Source organism: Phaenicophaeus curvirostris, chromosome 23 (genome assembly GCF_032191515.1).
Source record: "Phaenicophaeus curvirostris isolate KB17595 chromosome 23, BPBGC_Pcur_1.0, whole genome shotgun sequence".
In the NCBI taxonomy this organism is placed as follows: domain Eukaryota; kingdom Metazoa; phylum Chordata; class Aves; order Cuculiformes; family Cuculidae; genus Phaenicophaeus; species Phaenicophaeus curvirostris.
The window spans coordinates 6,336,365-6,350,761 of record NC_091414.1 but is presented as its reverse complement, the minus strand read 5'-3'; the positions used below and the strand labels follow the sequence as shown (position 1 = coordinate 6,350,761).

At 46.2% G+C, this 14,397-nt stretch overlaps 1 protein-coding gene across 7 annotated transcripts in view; it reads left to right on the top strand.

The window, feature by feature from the left end:
- The first annotated feature begins 1,255 nt into the window (after positions 1-1,255).
- The window catches only part of PUM1 (pumilio RNA binding family member 1), a 79,180-nt gene continuing 66,038 nt past the window's right edge, over positions 1,256-14,397 (top strand). For all 7 annotated transcript variants that reach the window (XM_069875214.1, XM_069875209.1, XM_069875213.1 and 4 more), the window contains exons 1-2: positions 1,256-1,384; positions 5,795-6,168. In XM_069875214.1, coding sequence (XP_069731315.1) covers positions 5,806-6,168 — 363 coding nt within the window. In that variant the 5' untranslated portion in view covers positions 1,256-1,384; positions 5,795-5,805. The remainder of the gene's footprint in view (positions 1,385-5,794; positions 6,169-14,397) is intronic.

Below are 14,397 nucleotides of genomic sequence, written 5' to 3'. Positions count from 1 at the left end.
CCCAGCCCTGATAAAGGATGCTTGCTTTCTGAAAGTCCAAAAGGACTCAGAGAGTTGACTTCTTAGACTCTTAGAAAGTTAATTTCCCAGCATTTTAGGTACCACACATGTGTGCAAAGGGGAAATATATTGTGTCCCCAGCTCTTGTCTTGCTGCACGTGGTTGATGGAGATCACTCCCTCGTGTTGCCCAACCCTGATAAAGGATGCTCACTTTCTAAAAACCCAAAAGCACTCTTAGAGAGTTGATTTCCAAGCATGTTAGGTACCACATGCATGCAAGTTGGAAATGTATTTTGTACCCACCTCTTGTCTTGCTGCACGTGGTTGATGGAGATCACTCCCTCCTGTTGCCCAGCCCTGATAAAAGATGCTTGCTTTCTTGAACTCTGAAGGCACTCTTAGAGAGTTGTTTCCCCAGCATTTTGCTGGCATGTTGAGTGTCACATATCCATATAAATACGAAATACATTCCGTCCCTAGCTCTTGTCTTGCTGCACAGGCTTGACAGAGATCACTCCCTCGTGTTGCCTAGGCCTGGTAAAGGATGCTTGCTTTCTAGAAGTCCAAAAGGACTCAGAGAGTTGTTTTCCCAGACTCTTACAGAATTGATTTCCCAGCATTTTGCTAGCATGTTGAGTGTCACATCTCCATGTAAATAGAAAATATATTCCGTCCCCAGCTCTTTTCTCGCTGCACACGACTGATGGGGATCACTCCCTCATGTTGCCTATGCCTGGCAAAGGATATTCACTTTCTAGAACTTCAAAACAACTCTTAGAGTTGATTCGCTGGCATTTTGGGTATCACATACGCATGTAATGCGAAATATCTTCTGTGAGCATCTCTTGGGTTGCTGTATGAGTGATGGAGATCACTCCATCATGCTGCCCAGCCCTGATAAAGGATGCTTGCTTTCTGAAAGTCCAAAAGGACTCAGAGAGTTGACTTCTCAGACTCTCAGAGAGCTGATTTCCCAGCATTTTGCTGGAGTTTTGGGTATCACATCTCCATGTAAATAGGAAACATTCCATCCCCAGCTCTTGTGCTGCTGCACACGCTTGACAGAGATCACTCCCTCGCGTCGCCCAGCCCTGACAAAGGATGCTCGCTCTCTAGAACCCCAAAAGCTCTTACTGCCTGCCCCCCCTCCCCCGTCTGTCTGTCCCCCCCGTCCCTCTGTCCCTCCCCCTCCGTCCCCCGGGGCCCGGGCGGCGGCGCTGGGGCCCGGCCGGTCCTCCCGGCGCGGCCTCGCCTTCCCGGCGTGCCCCGCGGCGCCGTGCCCGCCGCGCCGCCATGTTGTCGGAGTGAAAGGCAGGGGGAGAGGCGAGGCGGCGAGCGGCCTGGGGGGGGCCGGCATCCGTCTTCATCCTACCGCTCCGCCCGTGAGTATCGGTACCGGAACGGCCCCCGGCGCGCCGCGCACCTCGGCGGAGCCGCCCGTGGCGCCATATTGGCGTGGGGAGCGGGCGGAGGGGCGCCAGGCCGGCCCGAAGGCGGCGGGGGCGCTGCGCCCGGCGCTGCCGCCCGGCGCCGTGTCGGGGGCCGGGGCCTGGCCCCTATTGTTACCGGTGAGGGGGGCGCGCTCGGCGGGCCCCCGCCTCCCCGTGAGCGACCTCCGCCTCTCGTGAGCGGTTCGCGGGCCGTGGGGATGGGGTGTTGCTGGGGGGGACACACATATGGGGGCCGTAGGCCCGGCCGGGCGGCGCCCCCCGCCCCCCCCCCCCCGGGCCGCGCTGTGCCGGGCGGGCCCAGCCGGGGGGAGCTCGCTTGGCTGCCTCGGGCCTGGCCCTGCGGGGAGGAGGAGGGGGGCTGCGTTCCCACCCTTCGGTGGTGGGAGACCCCAGCCCTGTGTCCCCTCGCCCCGATTCCCCGGCTTTGAGGTCCCCGTTCTTCCCCCCCAATCCCTTGGCTCTGGGGTCCTCCCCCGTCATTCCTTGGCCTTGAGGTCCCAGTTCCACCCGCCCCGCCTCCCCCTCCAATTCCTTGGCTGTGGGGGTCGTCGTCCTTCTGCCCCTCTCTTCCCCAGTCCTGGGGGGTCTCCGCCCCGCCAAGTCCCTCGGCTCTAGGGCCCCTCGTCCCCCTTCCCCGACCCTGGGCTTCCCTGCCTACCCCCTCCCTCAGTTCCTCGGCTCTAGTGGCTTTGGGGGTCCTCATCCCCTCCCTCAGTTTCCCAGCCTTGGGGGTCCACTTGCCCTTCCCCCCGTTCCCCAGCTCTGGGGGGCTCCCGTGGCTGCGGTGTCGGAGTGTACGGAGCCACTGGCGAGGAGGCACAGACAATGCTGGGGTGGAGGGCAATCCAGAGGTTGCGTTTAGGGTGGGGGTGTACCTTGTTTTTATCCTCTTTTCCCATCATAACAGCATTTGGCCCCTGTTAATTGTAATACGAGCCTGTGGCCCCAGCCTGAGAAACCCTCCCCATTTGTTTTTTTTTCCCCCGGTCAATGTTTAATAACTTTGTTCCGAGCAGAGATTTGATTTGGCGGATCATGAGTAAGGAATTTCCTTTATTAAGAGTGAGGGAGGTGAGGTAAAGGGGGAGCATTTGTCTCCCCGTGTTTTAATGCTGGTTGAAGTAGTTGGATGGGTGATCGATTTACCTGCTCCCTGCTGCCTCTCCCCAGGATTTGGGGAAAACACAAGGCTTAAACGTTAAAAGTTCCTGTAGGCCACACAGCTCTCGAACAATGGCTCTACTTTCATTTCCAGTTAAACTTTCCAAAAAAACCCACCCTACCCAAACTCTTTTCTAGCTTATGATTGAACTTTTTGAAACATCCATCTTGTGCCGGCTTAATTCTTTAATATTGGCTCTTATTTTTAAATGAATATTGCTTAAGAGCAAGAAGCTCTGAATGTGTAGCTCTGCTTGATGTGGATTAAAGCTGCATTATTCAGTGTTGTTGTTGCTTTTAAGCTTAAATCTTGTGTGGAGATGTCTCTGAAGTTTTGTTGCTTGTGGAACATCCCCTAATCTAAAGTATTTTGGCTGTGATGATAACACAGCAGTTTATTTATGTGCTGTGTTTTTATCGAGGGAAAAGGAAAATTGTCCCTTTTGTAGCAGTGTAGAAGCCTTTGTTTGTAAACACGAAACTATTCCCAGCAATGGTCTGCTTGAGAAAAGTCCACTTATTATATTTGCTAAGGAGTTTGGGAATGGCAAGGTCCTGGTAGCCATTAGCAGCGGCGAGCCCAGCAGCTGCCAGATCACAAATGAATGTGCGTTGTGTAGGTGACTGAACGTATTTCTGATGCTCTGTGCGCTTTGAATGACAGGATTCAGCTGGCTGCTACATTTAATACAGGATTTCTATCAAAACATGTCTTGGAACTAAACTTGAACTACCCAGAATGCTCCTTTCCCCTTTGCTCCCATTCAAAATGTCGCCTTTGCCAAGTTTTTAGCTCGTGTTTGGAGCTGCCTCATCTGTGTGAGATCAAAGAGGAAGCGCCTGGGAGCTGGAGGCACTTGTGCGGGCCTGCGGAGTACCTGAATGGTGATACTAGACTCTCAAAGCACCCTAGTTTTTACAGTAACGCAGTTATTAGCGATTTGTGTGGAAGTTAAACCACAAATGAGTTTGTGTTGGTGAACAGAGGGGCCTTGCCGTCTGCTGCCTTTTGAGGGTGGAGAGTGAGGTCGTGCCTGCGCTGCCTTCGCTCACTGCTTTGTACCTTGTGGCATTTCCGGGGGGAAGCACAGCTTGTCACAGTATAGCAATACTTAAAAGTTTTTGTGGATTCATAGTATCCTCATGGTTTTAAAGGCTGCCCTGAGAGAACTTGTAAGGCCTTCTTATAGAGGCCTGCTCAGGTTTCATTGTCTGCAATTAACACACACCCTGACTTGGTGAGATGTGAATTTCTGACCATAATTACCGAGTTATTTTTTTCTTGTTGTGTGGAGGCCTTTATTGCTTCATTTCATGTTACCAAAGGAGTTTGTTTATAATGTTTGTTAAAGCTAAAGGAAAAATGCCATTAAATCGTAGCATTGTATTCTTCGTAATCAGTGACGGTTTAGTAATACTGGACATTGTCACAGTGATTTATGAAGTATTTGAGGCAGGTAGCAATTTCCAGACTTTTAAAAAGACAGAGGAGTTAGTTGTATTCTGTGTTACCTGTATTGAAATCACGAAGGTCTTTGAACTATGAAATACCTTGCAGAGTTGCTTGTTTATGTGGCCATGGAGGCTCTGTGTGTGTGTTGACAAATGCATATTGTAGGTGCAATAAGAAGTCTTGCCACCCCAGTTCTTATAGTCCTTTGCTTCTGGGTATTAATGCTTTTCTCAGTTATAGGGACAAACCTGAGCAAGTTTGATCAAAGATATGACTTGGACTTTTTTTTTGTTTGTCAACTTTCTCACTCTGCTGTTAGAAAATTGTTCTTGGAAGTTGCATGTAGTAGTTGACTGTTGTTCAAAACTACTACGATGAGCAGAGAGGAAACAGAGCCGCCTTTCAGGCCGCCGGAGCTGCTGGCAGGATCAGGGCCAAGGTTTGCAGCCACCAAGGTACAATAGTAAAAGCATTCTGTGCTGGTGTGCAGCTGTGGTGGAGTCTGTGAGGGCTGAATTCTCTCCCCACCCAGTTTCATCCTTGTCACTCTATGTGGTATTTGTGGGGTTGCAGGCCCTGAAGTCGTGAACTAGCAATCCTTTTAAATAATAATAATAATAATAATAATAATAATAATAATAATAATCCTTGCTATGCCATGCCTTTAAAAATGAATTTGATTTGTGTGTGTGCTCTGCATTGGCTGAGTATTACATAATGGGGGGCAAACACTTCTCTGCTCACACGTGTAATGGCTTTACTGCTCTCAGGATCAGCTGGTAACAATCTCTTGAAAGAACAGAAGTGCTTGTGTCATTTGGAGATGTGGGGTGCTGTCAAAATACCGGGGGGGGGGGCAGTAAATCAGTGAGCTGCTGTCAGCCTGGTCTGACGAGTGCCCTCCTGCATTTTGGGTACATGTGAAGCATTTGAGGTGTTTTCGGTGTTGGGCGGTTTCTACAACTTGTCCAGCTTTGCCCTGGCGCTGTTGGCAGCAGGACCGGCGCTGCTGGATGCTCTGGCTCTGGAAGGTTCTGCCAAGATCCCGGGCACTGAGAGGTTAGCTGTTCCTTCCCCAGGGCATCTTGTACAAAACGTGCTGGTGTGCTTTATGTCTCTTTTACGGAAGCCAGCTTGAGTTTACAGGCAGAATGCACCTTGTTTGGGACGTAGTTAACTGTATAAGCAGAAATCTAGTGTTTTAAGCTTGCATTTGAAAAAACCTGTTGACTTATTGTTTTGCATGACTGAGTGAACACATTCTGATACAGCGGGACTCCCGTATTGATTGAAGATCTGCCTCCTTATTTGTCAGGTGTAAACAACAGCGGGCACTGAGGATGTAATTTCCCTTCCGCTGAGGTTTTCGGGGCCTTTTTTCCAGCAATTTTCTGTGGCAGCACTCCAGTCAGTGTTTTGTCCATCGCATAAATTGGCATTCTGATGTCAGTGTAATGGGCACCTTACAGGAGTCTTGTATATACTGATAACACTTTGCAGCATAAAATATGGGAGTTTTAGCTGGCCTGCATTTTTATGCAATATTTTAGTTGTTAGGTTAATGGAGCAAATAACGGTGTTAAAAGGAGTCGAGTTTGCATCGTGATGTGTCCCTGCCAGTCACAAGGTGGGTGTGTTATTGAACATGTAAAGCTGAAGCTGTAAGGATTTCATGTTTTCTTTTCCTTTTCTCCCTTGCTGTCTCTCCCCCTCCCTCGCCCCCGTAGGTGTTGGTGGAATGAGCGTTGCGTGTGTGTTGAAGAGAAAAGCAGTACTCTGGCAGGACTCGTTCAGCCCCCACCTGAAACAGCACGGCCAAGACACAGCTAATCCCAACATGCCTGTTGTGTTGACATCTGGAGCAGGGTCCCAGGCTCAGCAACAGCCAGCTGCAAACCAGGCGCTTGCAGCAGGGACGCACTCCAGCCCCATTCCTGGATCCATAGGAGTTGCAGGCCGCTCCCAGGACGACGCTATGGTGGATTACTTCTTCCAGAGGCAGCATGGTGAGCAGCTTGGGGGAGGAGGAAGTGGCGGAGGCGGCTATAATAACAGCAAACATCGCTGGCCTACCGGGGATAACATTCATGCAGAACATCAGGTAAAAAAAGTTCCATGTTTCCAAACTCGGCACGTGAACGCATCGGGCTTATGATAGAGGCTTTTAATGGCACTTGTTAAAGCTTAAGCTGGTTATTGTGTGTTGGGAAGGCAACAGCTGTACTTTTTGTTTTCTCTTTTCAGGATTGCGGTGCCTTGGTAGCTAAGAGCTGAAATGTTTCTGCTCTTGAGGGTGTTGAAATCGCAGTCCACTCTCTGTGACAGTCAAATGTGTGCTTGCAAAATTCATCATTCCCTTTATCGATTTGTTTTTCTGATGTGTGAACCAGCGTAGCGGCGACTGCTGCTGCTTTTCAAATCTGTTGCTGTAGTTAAATAATTCTTATGTAATGGTATTACAAAACTGCCAATGCATGTAGGTTGGGCTTTTACCATTTCCAATATTGAAAACACGATTCTGGAAATTGCTGGTAATGTCTTTTCCTGGGTCTCTTTGCTTGTTTGTTTTGGGTTTGGGTATTCTGGTTATGATTGGGTGGGGAAGGTGCTATTAATGTGCTTTGCTGAACTGAGAACAGCCTTAATGTCATGAAATAGTGCTTTTCAAAACACTGCGAACTTCTTACAGTGACTTGATGTTTCTGAGAGGGTGGTGGGCCAAAGCGTGTCTCATTATAGTGTTTACTAGAAGGCTTCTCAGTCGTTGCATTGTCAGATGCGCTGTGAGTTGAGTGAGTGCATGACTCACGCTGGCTTTCTGTCTGTGACCTGTAAGTAACTCGGCAGAGGAGGAGATGGATGTGCTTCCTCTGCTCTGGGAGCAGAACTTCAGCGTAAGCACATTGTAAAAACGGATGACTCCCACAAATATTGTTGGAGCAGCAGACACAAAGCTTTTGCAACCTTTATGATTATCTCCTGCCTCTAGATTTTCATCTAAAAGTGAGCAGGCCCTTGCTCTGCTGCCGTGCTTTCCCCGGGGATGTGTTGCCATCCGGACTGTTTAAAAGCAAACATTGCAGTGGATTTTGCAACCTCTCTGAAGTCAGTGTATACATCAACAAAGAAGTAAACACTGATGCCCTCTTAATTTGTTCTGGAAGAAACATCCCATAAAATACTACTATAGGAACTGAGCAGCTACAAGAAGGTTGTAGTTACTCCCTTATGTGGAAACATAGCATTTAGTTATCGCTTTAAAGGAAATAACTGCATTGACATGGGATGTAATTTTTCTGTTAGCTATCCAAGTTTTCAGTCACTAAATGTAAAACTTGTTTTGAGACATCGATGGAAGACATCTTAATGTGCTTTGAGCTGTGTAAGAAATAGTAAGCAAAAATTTCTTACTGAAAGGCTGCAGCTCTTGGGTTTGCAGATGAAAGTTGTCCTGTGGTCTGGTGTGGAGGTGTTTAGGCAGGACCTGCTCTTCTTCAGGCATTTTGTGAAATGATGACTTCATGAACTAAAATGAATGTCATAAAATTTTGAGTCCCTTTTTCCTCCAGCTCATATGTTCATCATCCTTTCTCTGAAAATCCCTAACAGCCCAGACAGCAAAACTCAGGGAAGGTGGAGGGTTGGGGGATGGGACAGGACACTTACACCCTGCAGTCATTAAAAACTGTGCTGGTATTTGAGCTTTGGAAAATCTAAACTTTCACTCAAATGAAAGAATCCTCCCTCTTTTAGAGGCTTGCCCTGATGTCAGCAGATGTACTGCTCTTCCTCAGTTTGATTTCCTTTAGTACCTTCTTGAACGAAATGGTGCTAATAAATGTGCCACTTACTGAAAGGAGAACTCGTTAACCTATGATAGTTTAAGTGAAATTTAAAAAACAATACATTTATTCTTGGGAGGCAGAATACTTCTGAGAGAGCTGCATGGGCACGATATTCATACAGGATTGAGTTTATAAGGTTGTATTATGCTCCATGTATCTCCCCGTGTGTTCTGAAGCTCAAGAAATGCCCACCATAGTATCATTAACGTTGGAGCCTTCATGGTTGTAGTGCCTGCTACCTTTCACATCATCTGTAATGTTTGTCATCCAGTCTGTGTTCTGCATTCAGTGTGCATCTTTAAACTAATCTTTGTGTTTAATTTCTTCAAAGTCTGCTCTCAGATGGGGCAGGAACTCTTTTCTCCTGTGTTTCCTACTGTATTCTTCAGTGATTGCTGGACGGTTTTATCTCTTTTCATTGCTTCAGCCTTTCTCAAGTGCCTCTTTTTCTATGGCTCTCCTTTTGCCTCGGGGTTTTACTCATGGGAAGCAGAATGCAGGATATATGTAATCCTGATACTGCCATTCTTCTTGACTTTTTGGTCACCTCTGCATCTGCTTCTTGAATTATAAATTCCTTGGAGTAAGAACTGGCCTTATGCATGCAAAATGATTTAATTCCATTTGGGTTTAGCTGGAATAGAATTGAATTTGTCCTGTAAGAGTAGAAGTGTGAGGAAGTGCCGGGACTTGCAGAGCTGTGGGGATCATTATGAATGTCTGCAAAGTCTTGCTTTCTTATAGATGCACTCGTGTTGCTGTGCATTTGATTTTAGATTTTGAGATAATGCAGTGAGGGGCACTTGCCTTGTTGCCTTGAAGACTGGTTTAGAAACTCAGTAGCTAAAAGATAATGGAAAGCTAGGAAAAATGGTTAGACTCAATGATCCAAGAGGTCTTTTCCAATCTGGTGAATCTGTGAAAATAATTAGAGGGTAATATAGGTTAATGCCTGCCTAGAGCCTGGAAGGTCGTAATTAAAGGTAGAGGGATTTTTTAAAATTGTTGAATCCTAGTTCCTTCTTTGCTTGTGTAGACAGACATCTGTCTCTGGTGATAATACTCCAGTGACTTTTACCAAATGATAACATTTCATCATTAAATAGCTGTGAGTGTTGTGAATCAGAACTTATTCATGGACTTCTTGCTTTTTATGTTCTATTGCGCTGGCTGTTCCTCCTTGTCAGTTGTTTGTACCTTCACCAGCAGCCCTGAGGATTTAGCTGTGAGTGGCATCCATAGGGATGGAACTTCAGAAAAAGTTTCCCTGCTCCCAAGGAAGTAGTGCCTTTGTCTTGTGAGCAGCAGGAAAACACTAGCTCTTTTTGTACCTTACATAGAAACTTTCTTCTCCCTCTTCAGTTTTCCCTTCTCCAGAAGGCAGGGTGTGCAAGTTTTTATGTAAATCCAGGCCATTAAAGATGCTTCTGTCTTTTTGCATATTTAGGTACTGGAGATAAGCAATCCACACAAACGTGTGTTATAAGTTCCTCTTTGTCCTTGCAGACACTGAAGTAATGGTGAAATCGGACTTTTTTTTTCTAGATTGGAATCTGCTCCTAAGCAAACTCCCAGCTGTCTGTAGCTACAAGTACTGAACAGAATCATAGAATGGTTTGGGTTGGGAGGGGCTTCCTTAACCAGGTCTTGACTACAAAAGTGTCTTCTCTTTATCCTCAGAAAGCAGCAAGATGAGGTTGAGTGTTGATGTCCACCAGTAGTTCTAAGATTAAAACTGAACAAGTTTAAGCTGTCATTGGTCTACAACGCCCAATTACTCTTTGGGCTGTTTGGGTGGACAGTTACTATAGCTGCACTGGGTTGTTTTATACTCTTTATACTGCAAGAAATGGGTAAAGGTCAGAATGTCACCTCAAGTAAGTGAGTGATGAGGTGCAAGGTGACTCCTGGTGAGTAATGGTCTAGGTTGGATTTGTCTTGGTTATTAAATGCTGCATCTCTTTACGAATCCAAACGGCCATCTCCTGCCCCTGAGGGGAAAGAAAAGACAGTCGAGATATTCAGTGGGGAGAAGTTATCAACACTGAGCAGGTTGTTGGGAAAATTGGCTGGATTTTCTTGGATGGGGTCTCTTGTGGCCTGTGCATGCATGTATATTTGTGAACTGGAGAGAAGAGAGAGTTTGTGTGATGGTGGTCCCTTCAGAATTGCAGGGCGTGGATATACTTAGACTGTCTGAATTGCAGTTAGGGTACTGTGGGAGTTGCTTGGTAGAAGCAAATGATTTTAGGGATTTACTTTCTTTGAGAGCATGTTTAATTAATAATTTGAGACAATAGAACTCTGCAGGGATCGTCTGGTTGAATGTGGAGAATTTTTCACGTATAGTTGGTGAAGAATAGCGAGAGCAACAGGGCTGGGACTGGATTTTCTGCTTAGTTTTGCCTTTTGGCAATGTGACCGTGCAGCTACTTAACTGGGAACTTTAGAGACATAAAGTAATTGTCCTGGTAACTGCCCTTCTAGAGCACAACTACTCACACTATGCTCCTTGCTGCTGTGGAAGTGCCTGGATTTGATGTTGTTTGACAATATTTGGTGCATGTTGGCAGGCACTGTGACCAGAGTTTATCTTAAAGTCGTAGCAAGATCCTCTAAAAAGATCCTGGAAGCTAAGGAAGCAGAAGCCATAGTGTTTGTTCTTCCAAAGTAACATCCTCTTTAAATGACAGTTGAGGTAGTGGAGTCCCCATCCCTGGGGGATTGAAAAGATGGGTAGACAAGGTGCTTAGGGATCTGGTTTAGTAGTGAACAGGTATGGTTGGGCTTGATGTTCTCAAAGGTCTATGACTCTATGAGTTCCTGCAGACAAGAGATGTCCTGATCTGCCTGTGGAAAGCTCTTGGTTCATGAGAGCCACTGTGGTGCAGGTAGCCTGGCTTGTTGTCTGTGCTAGGGTTGAAGGCATGAAGTGAACTCTTACTCACATAGGCTCTGTGATAGCACACATGGCTCTGTTCTTGGAGATCATTTTCTGGTGTGTTTCATTAAATCTGCCGGATTTTCATGGGTACTTCCTTGCATTACAGTGAACTGGTTGGCTTTTCTTATGTTGACACTTAAATGACTGTGGTGACTTGATACCCAGATAATTTAGAACAGAATACCTTGCTGAAATGAAACGTCTTGTTTGGCTGATTTGATTCATGGAGATTTCTCTGTAGTAAAGGGTTGTCTTGGGAGAGGGGAATTGGAACACTTAATTTGGTTTTCTGCTTTACAATGCCCTTTGAAAATTCCTCCTGAGACAGAAGGAGCATGAGTAGACTGGCTGACTTGAATATTTAAGGTTGGGTATTAGAAAATCCTTCTGTTGTATAGGCGGGGGAAAAAACACCCTGGAATCTTTGAAAGTCAGTTTAAGACTCTGCTTCCTCTGAATCTGCAGGTTTTATGTCCCTGACAGGCAGTTTGAGGATACCTGGCTCTGGCTGGGGTTGCAGAGTGAGCTGTTGTGCTGGCTTTGGGATTTTGCTGTGGGGTATCCCTGTTGTAGTCTGCTTGCTGGCTGTGATGCTTGCTCAGGAAGAACAAAGATATTTTCACACTGTTGAATTTGCAAATTTCAGGGCTTCAAGAAGACTTCGAGTATTTCATTTAATGCATTGCACCCAAGTTTGTTTCAAATTGAGCTTCATTAGAGCATAGCTTCTTGTTCTCTTCCTCCCCTATCTCCAGCTTTGCTTTCCCCTTATCAGCTCTCTTGTGGTTTGCTGAGTTGTTGTGACCTCTCTGTGCTACTGCAGAGCGGGTTTTGATTCTCAGACCTTTTCTGTCAATGGGTGACACTTTCCACAAGATGCACATGATAAAACCCATCCCCAGCAGCCTCCCTCTCGCAAACTGGCATAGTGAATTTTGACTGCTGATTAGAAACCTCCTCAATAAAAAGCTTGAATCCAGGACTGCCTGTGTCTGAAAACTGGCCTGTAGGTGCCTGCTGAGGCAGTTTTAAAGCTGTCTTCTCCAAATGATGATCTTGCTGGTCTGTGATGAACAAACTCGCCTTTGTGTGAGGATATCATGTGATGCTGCGCTCCCTCCTGTCAAGCGATCTGCTCTCAGATATCATGTTACTCCCCTTCCTTTGTTAAGCGTAACTGTTGTTCTCCGGCAGTAGTTTTGATTGGGTCCATCTGGCTGGTTACCCTGTCTTAAGAGTCGTGCTTCAGGCCTTGATTCTGTGCTGGGCTGAAACTCTGCTGTCATTGAACCCTCGGCTTAGACCTTGGTCCTGCTGCCAACAGTGAGTGCAGCATGGGGCCACTCGCATGGCTCCTGACAGAAGTACTGAGCTTAGCACTGGAAAGAGGCACTGCTGCATCCCTTTACATCTTTTTCCCCTCTGAGTTTGAACCTCGGAAAGTCAAAGCAGGGGCGGTAATGACATGGAAAACCTTCCCAGGAGTCAAAGAAGCCAGATCTTAGTGTAGCTGTGAGTGCTAAATTGATCCTGAAACGCATCTGGGGAGGAGGAGACTGTTTTCCCAAGGTTTTGGGGCAACTCCTGTAGTCCAGTATTTTGGAAGTTTGCACCCCAACATTGTCTGCCCGAGGCATCGCAGGGTAACCCAAATTCCGCATTAATGAGGCACTTCCCTCAGTGAATAAAACCTGAGGAAAAACTTGATCAGCTACCTAAGCCCAGCCGTGCGGAAAGGCTGCCTTTCTTGTGGTTATTTCTGTACCCTGAATCATTAATCATCTTGGCAAAACGCCACACAGAGCATTAGCCAATCTGCAGTTTCAATAGCTTTTTGCTTCGAATGCTAATGGCAGTAGTAATTCTAATGATGAATCCTTTACTACAAAAATAGTAGTTAAACCACCTAATCCTGTCTAATACTTGTGACTTCACATTCTTTCTTTACGGACTATTGTTACGGGAGAGGACTAAAAATAGGGCTGTAATCAGTTGATGGAATAACATGTTTTAACCCTGGATCTGGTTGGTAGTGGCAGGCCCGTTGTTGACTGTGCCGTGTTTTTCTTATTGTCAGCTGGTAAATACTCTTTTTCCTCTCCCGGACGCGCTATCTGTGTGTGTGTGCATGCAGGGTTGGTGTTTGAACAGCCTGTGTAGCATGTTATTTAAAAAATAAGGCAAACACAAGTTATCTCCCCTGGCTGAGGAGGAGGCATTTGTTTCAGTCTGAAATTTATAAACGTTTGGTTAATTTAAAAAGCTTTAACAACTTGTGAGTATATAGATCAAGCTCTACGAAGTATTTAGACTGTTCAACCAGCTTTATTTTTTTCCTGTCAGTTCTAAGGATGGTTGTTTTCAGGCAGCAACTTAAGTGTTTTTGTTTTTCCTTGTTCCTACTGCCTCGATTCCGGTATTCCTGTGGTAATGTGGAGTTTTTTTGAGGGATGTTTTACTATAAAATAAAGATTTGATTGTTTAATATAACAAATTGAGTAAGGCTTAAAATGGGGAGGCCTGATGTGTGGATGCTTGACATGATGCTTGCCTTTTCACATGTGCATGTGAGGAAAAAATAAATAAATATCCGAATAATAATCATACGTTTCAGGTGCTCTGGGTAAGCACCTGCAATGTATGCTTGCAAACAGGGAGAACTTGGGATTTTTCATCTCTTGTCTTCTTACACAGATAAATGCTGTTCATCTTAGGATGAAACATAACTGAGAAATCATAACATGCTGGCTTTTCCTGACAAGTAGAACAGAAACATGATTTCCCGTGTTACTGAAAGGCAAAACAAGTGGTCTCATAGCTAGGTGGTCCTGTCTGGCAAGCTTGCGTGTGGAGCTGGTGTTATTGGAGGGCTCCCTCCAGGCTGAGAGCACAGCCAGCATCAGCACAGACCAAGAAGTGAACCCTTCATGCGGGTTCGTGGTGCCAGTGCCCAGCTCTTATCCGTGCTTTTCTTTGCCAGGATGGCGGATAAAGTTTGGGTATTTTACGCAGAATTCGTCATGGCCATATCTGCGGGATACCCTGGAGTTTATTCTCTTGGCTTGCAGGACTGCAGGCTGCAGTGGGCCCTGTAATTTACTGTAGATCAAAGCAACGTTGAAAGCAACCCTTTACATGTTCCAGCTTCACCAAATCCTGACTTTGCTGTGCCCATCCTGCCTCTGATTTAGCAGATGCTGTCCTGTGGGTTCTGCCTCCTGATAAGAAGTGGAATTGAGGGAGAGAAGTGGTGGGAGGATGAGTGCTGTAACCTCAGGGAGGGAGGGCTGGCGCTGAATGGGTCCTGGCATCAGAAAGCACTGGGGAGGGAGAAAGGCTCTCTGAAACAGTGCATGGAGAGGGGAAATGGAAAAACTGGAGAGCTGAGGCTCACAGAAGCAGCCTTCTAGTTTGCTTTGGTTACCCTGTTTAACATTATTGGCTTAATAGAAATAGAGAGTTTCAACCCTCTTAAGTTGCTGTTATTGCTGATAAATGCAGGTGTTTGATCTGTTTAATGTTATCTAACATAAAAAAAGAA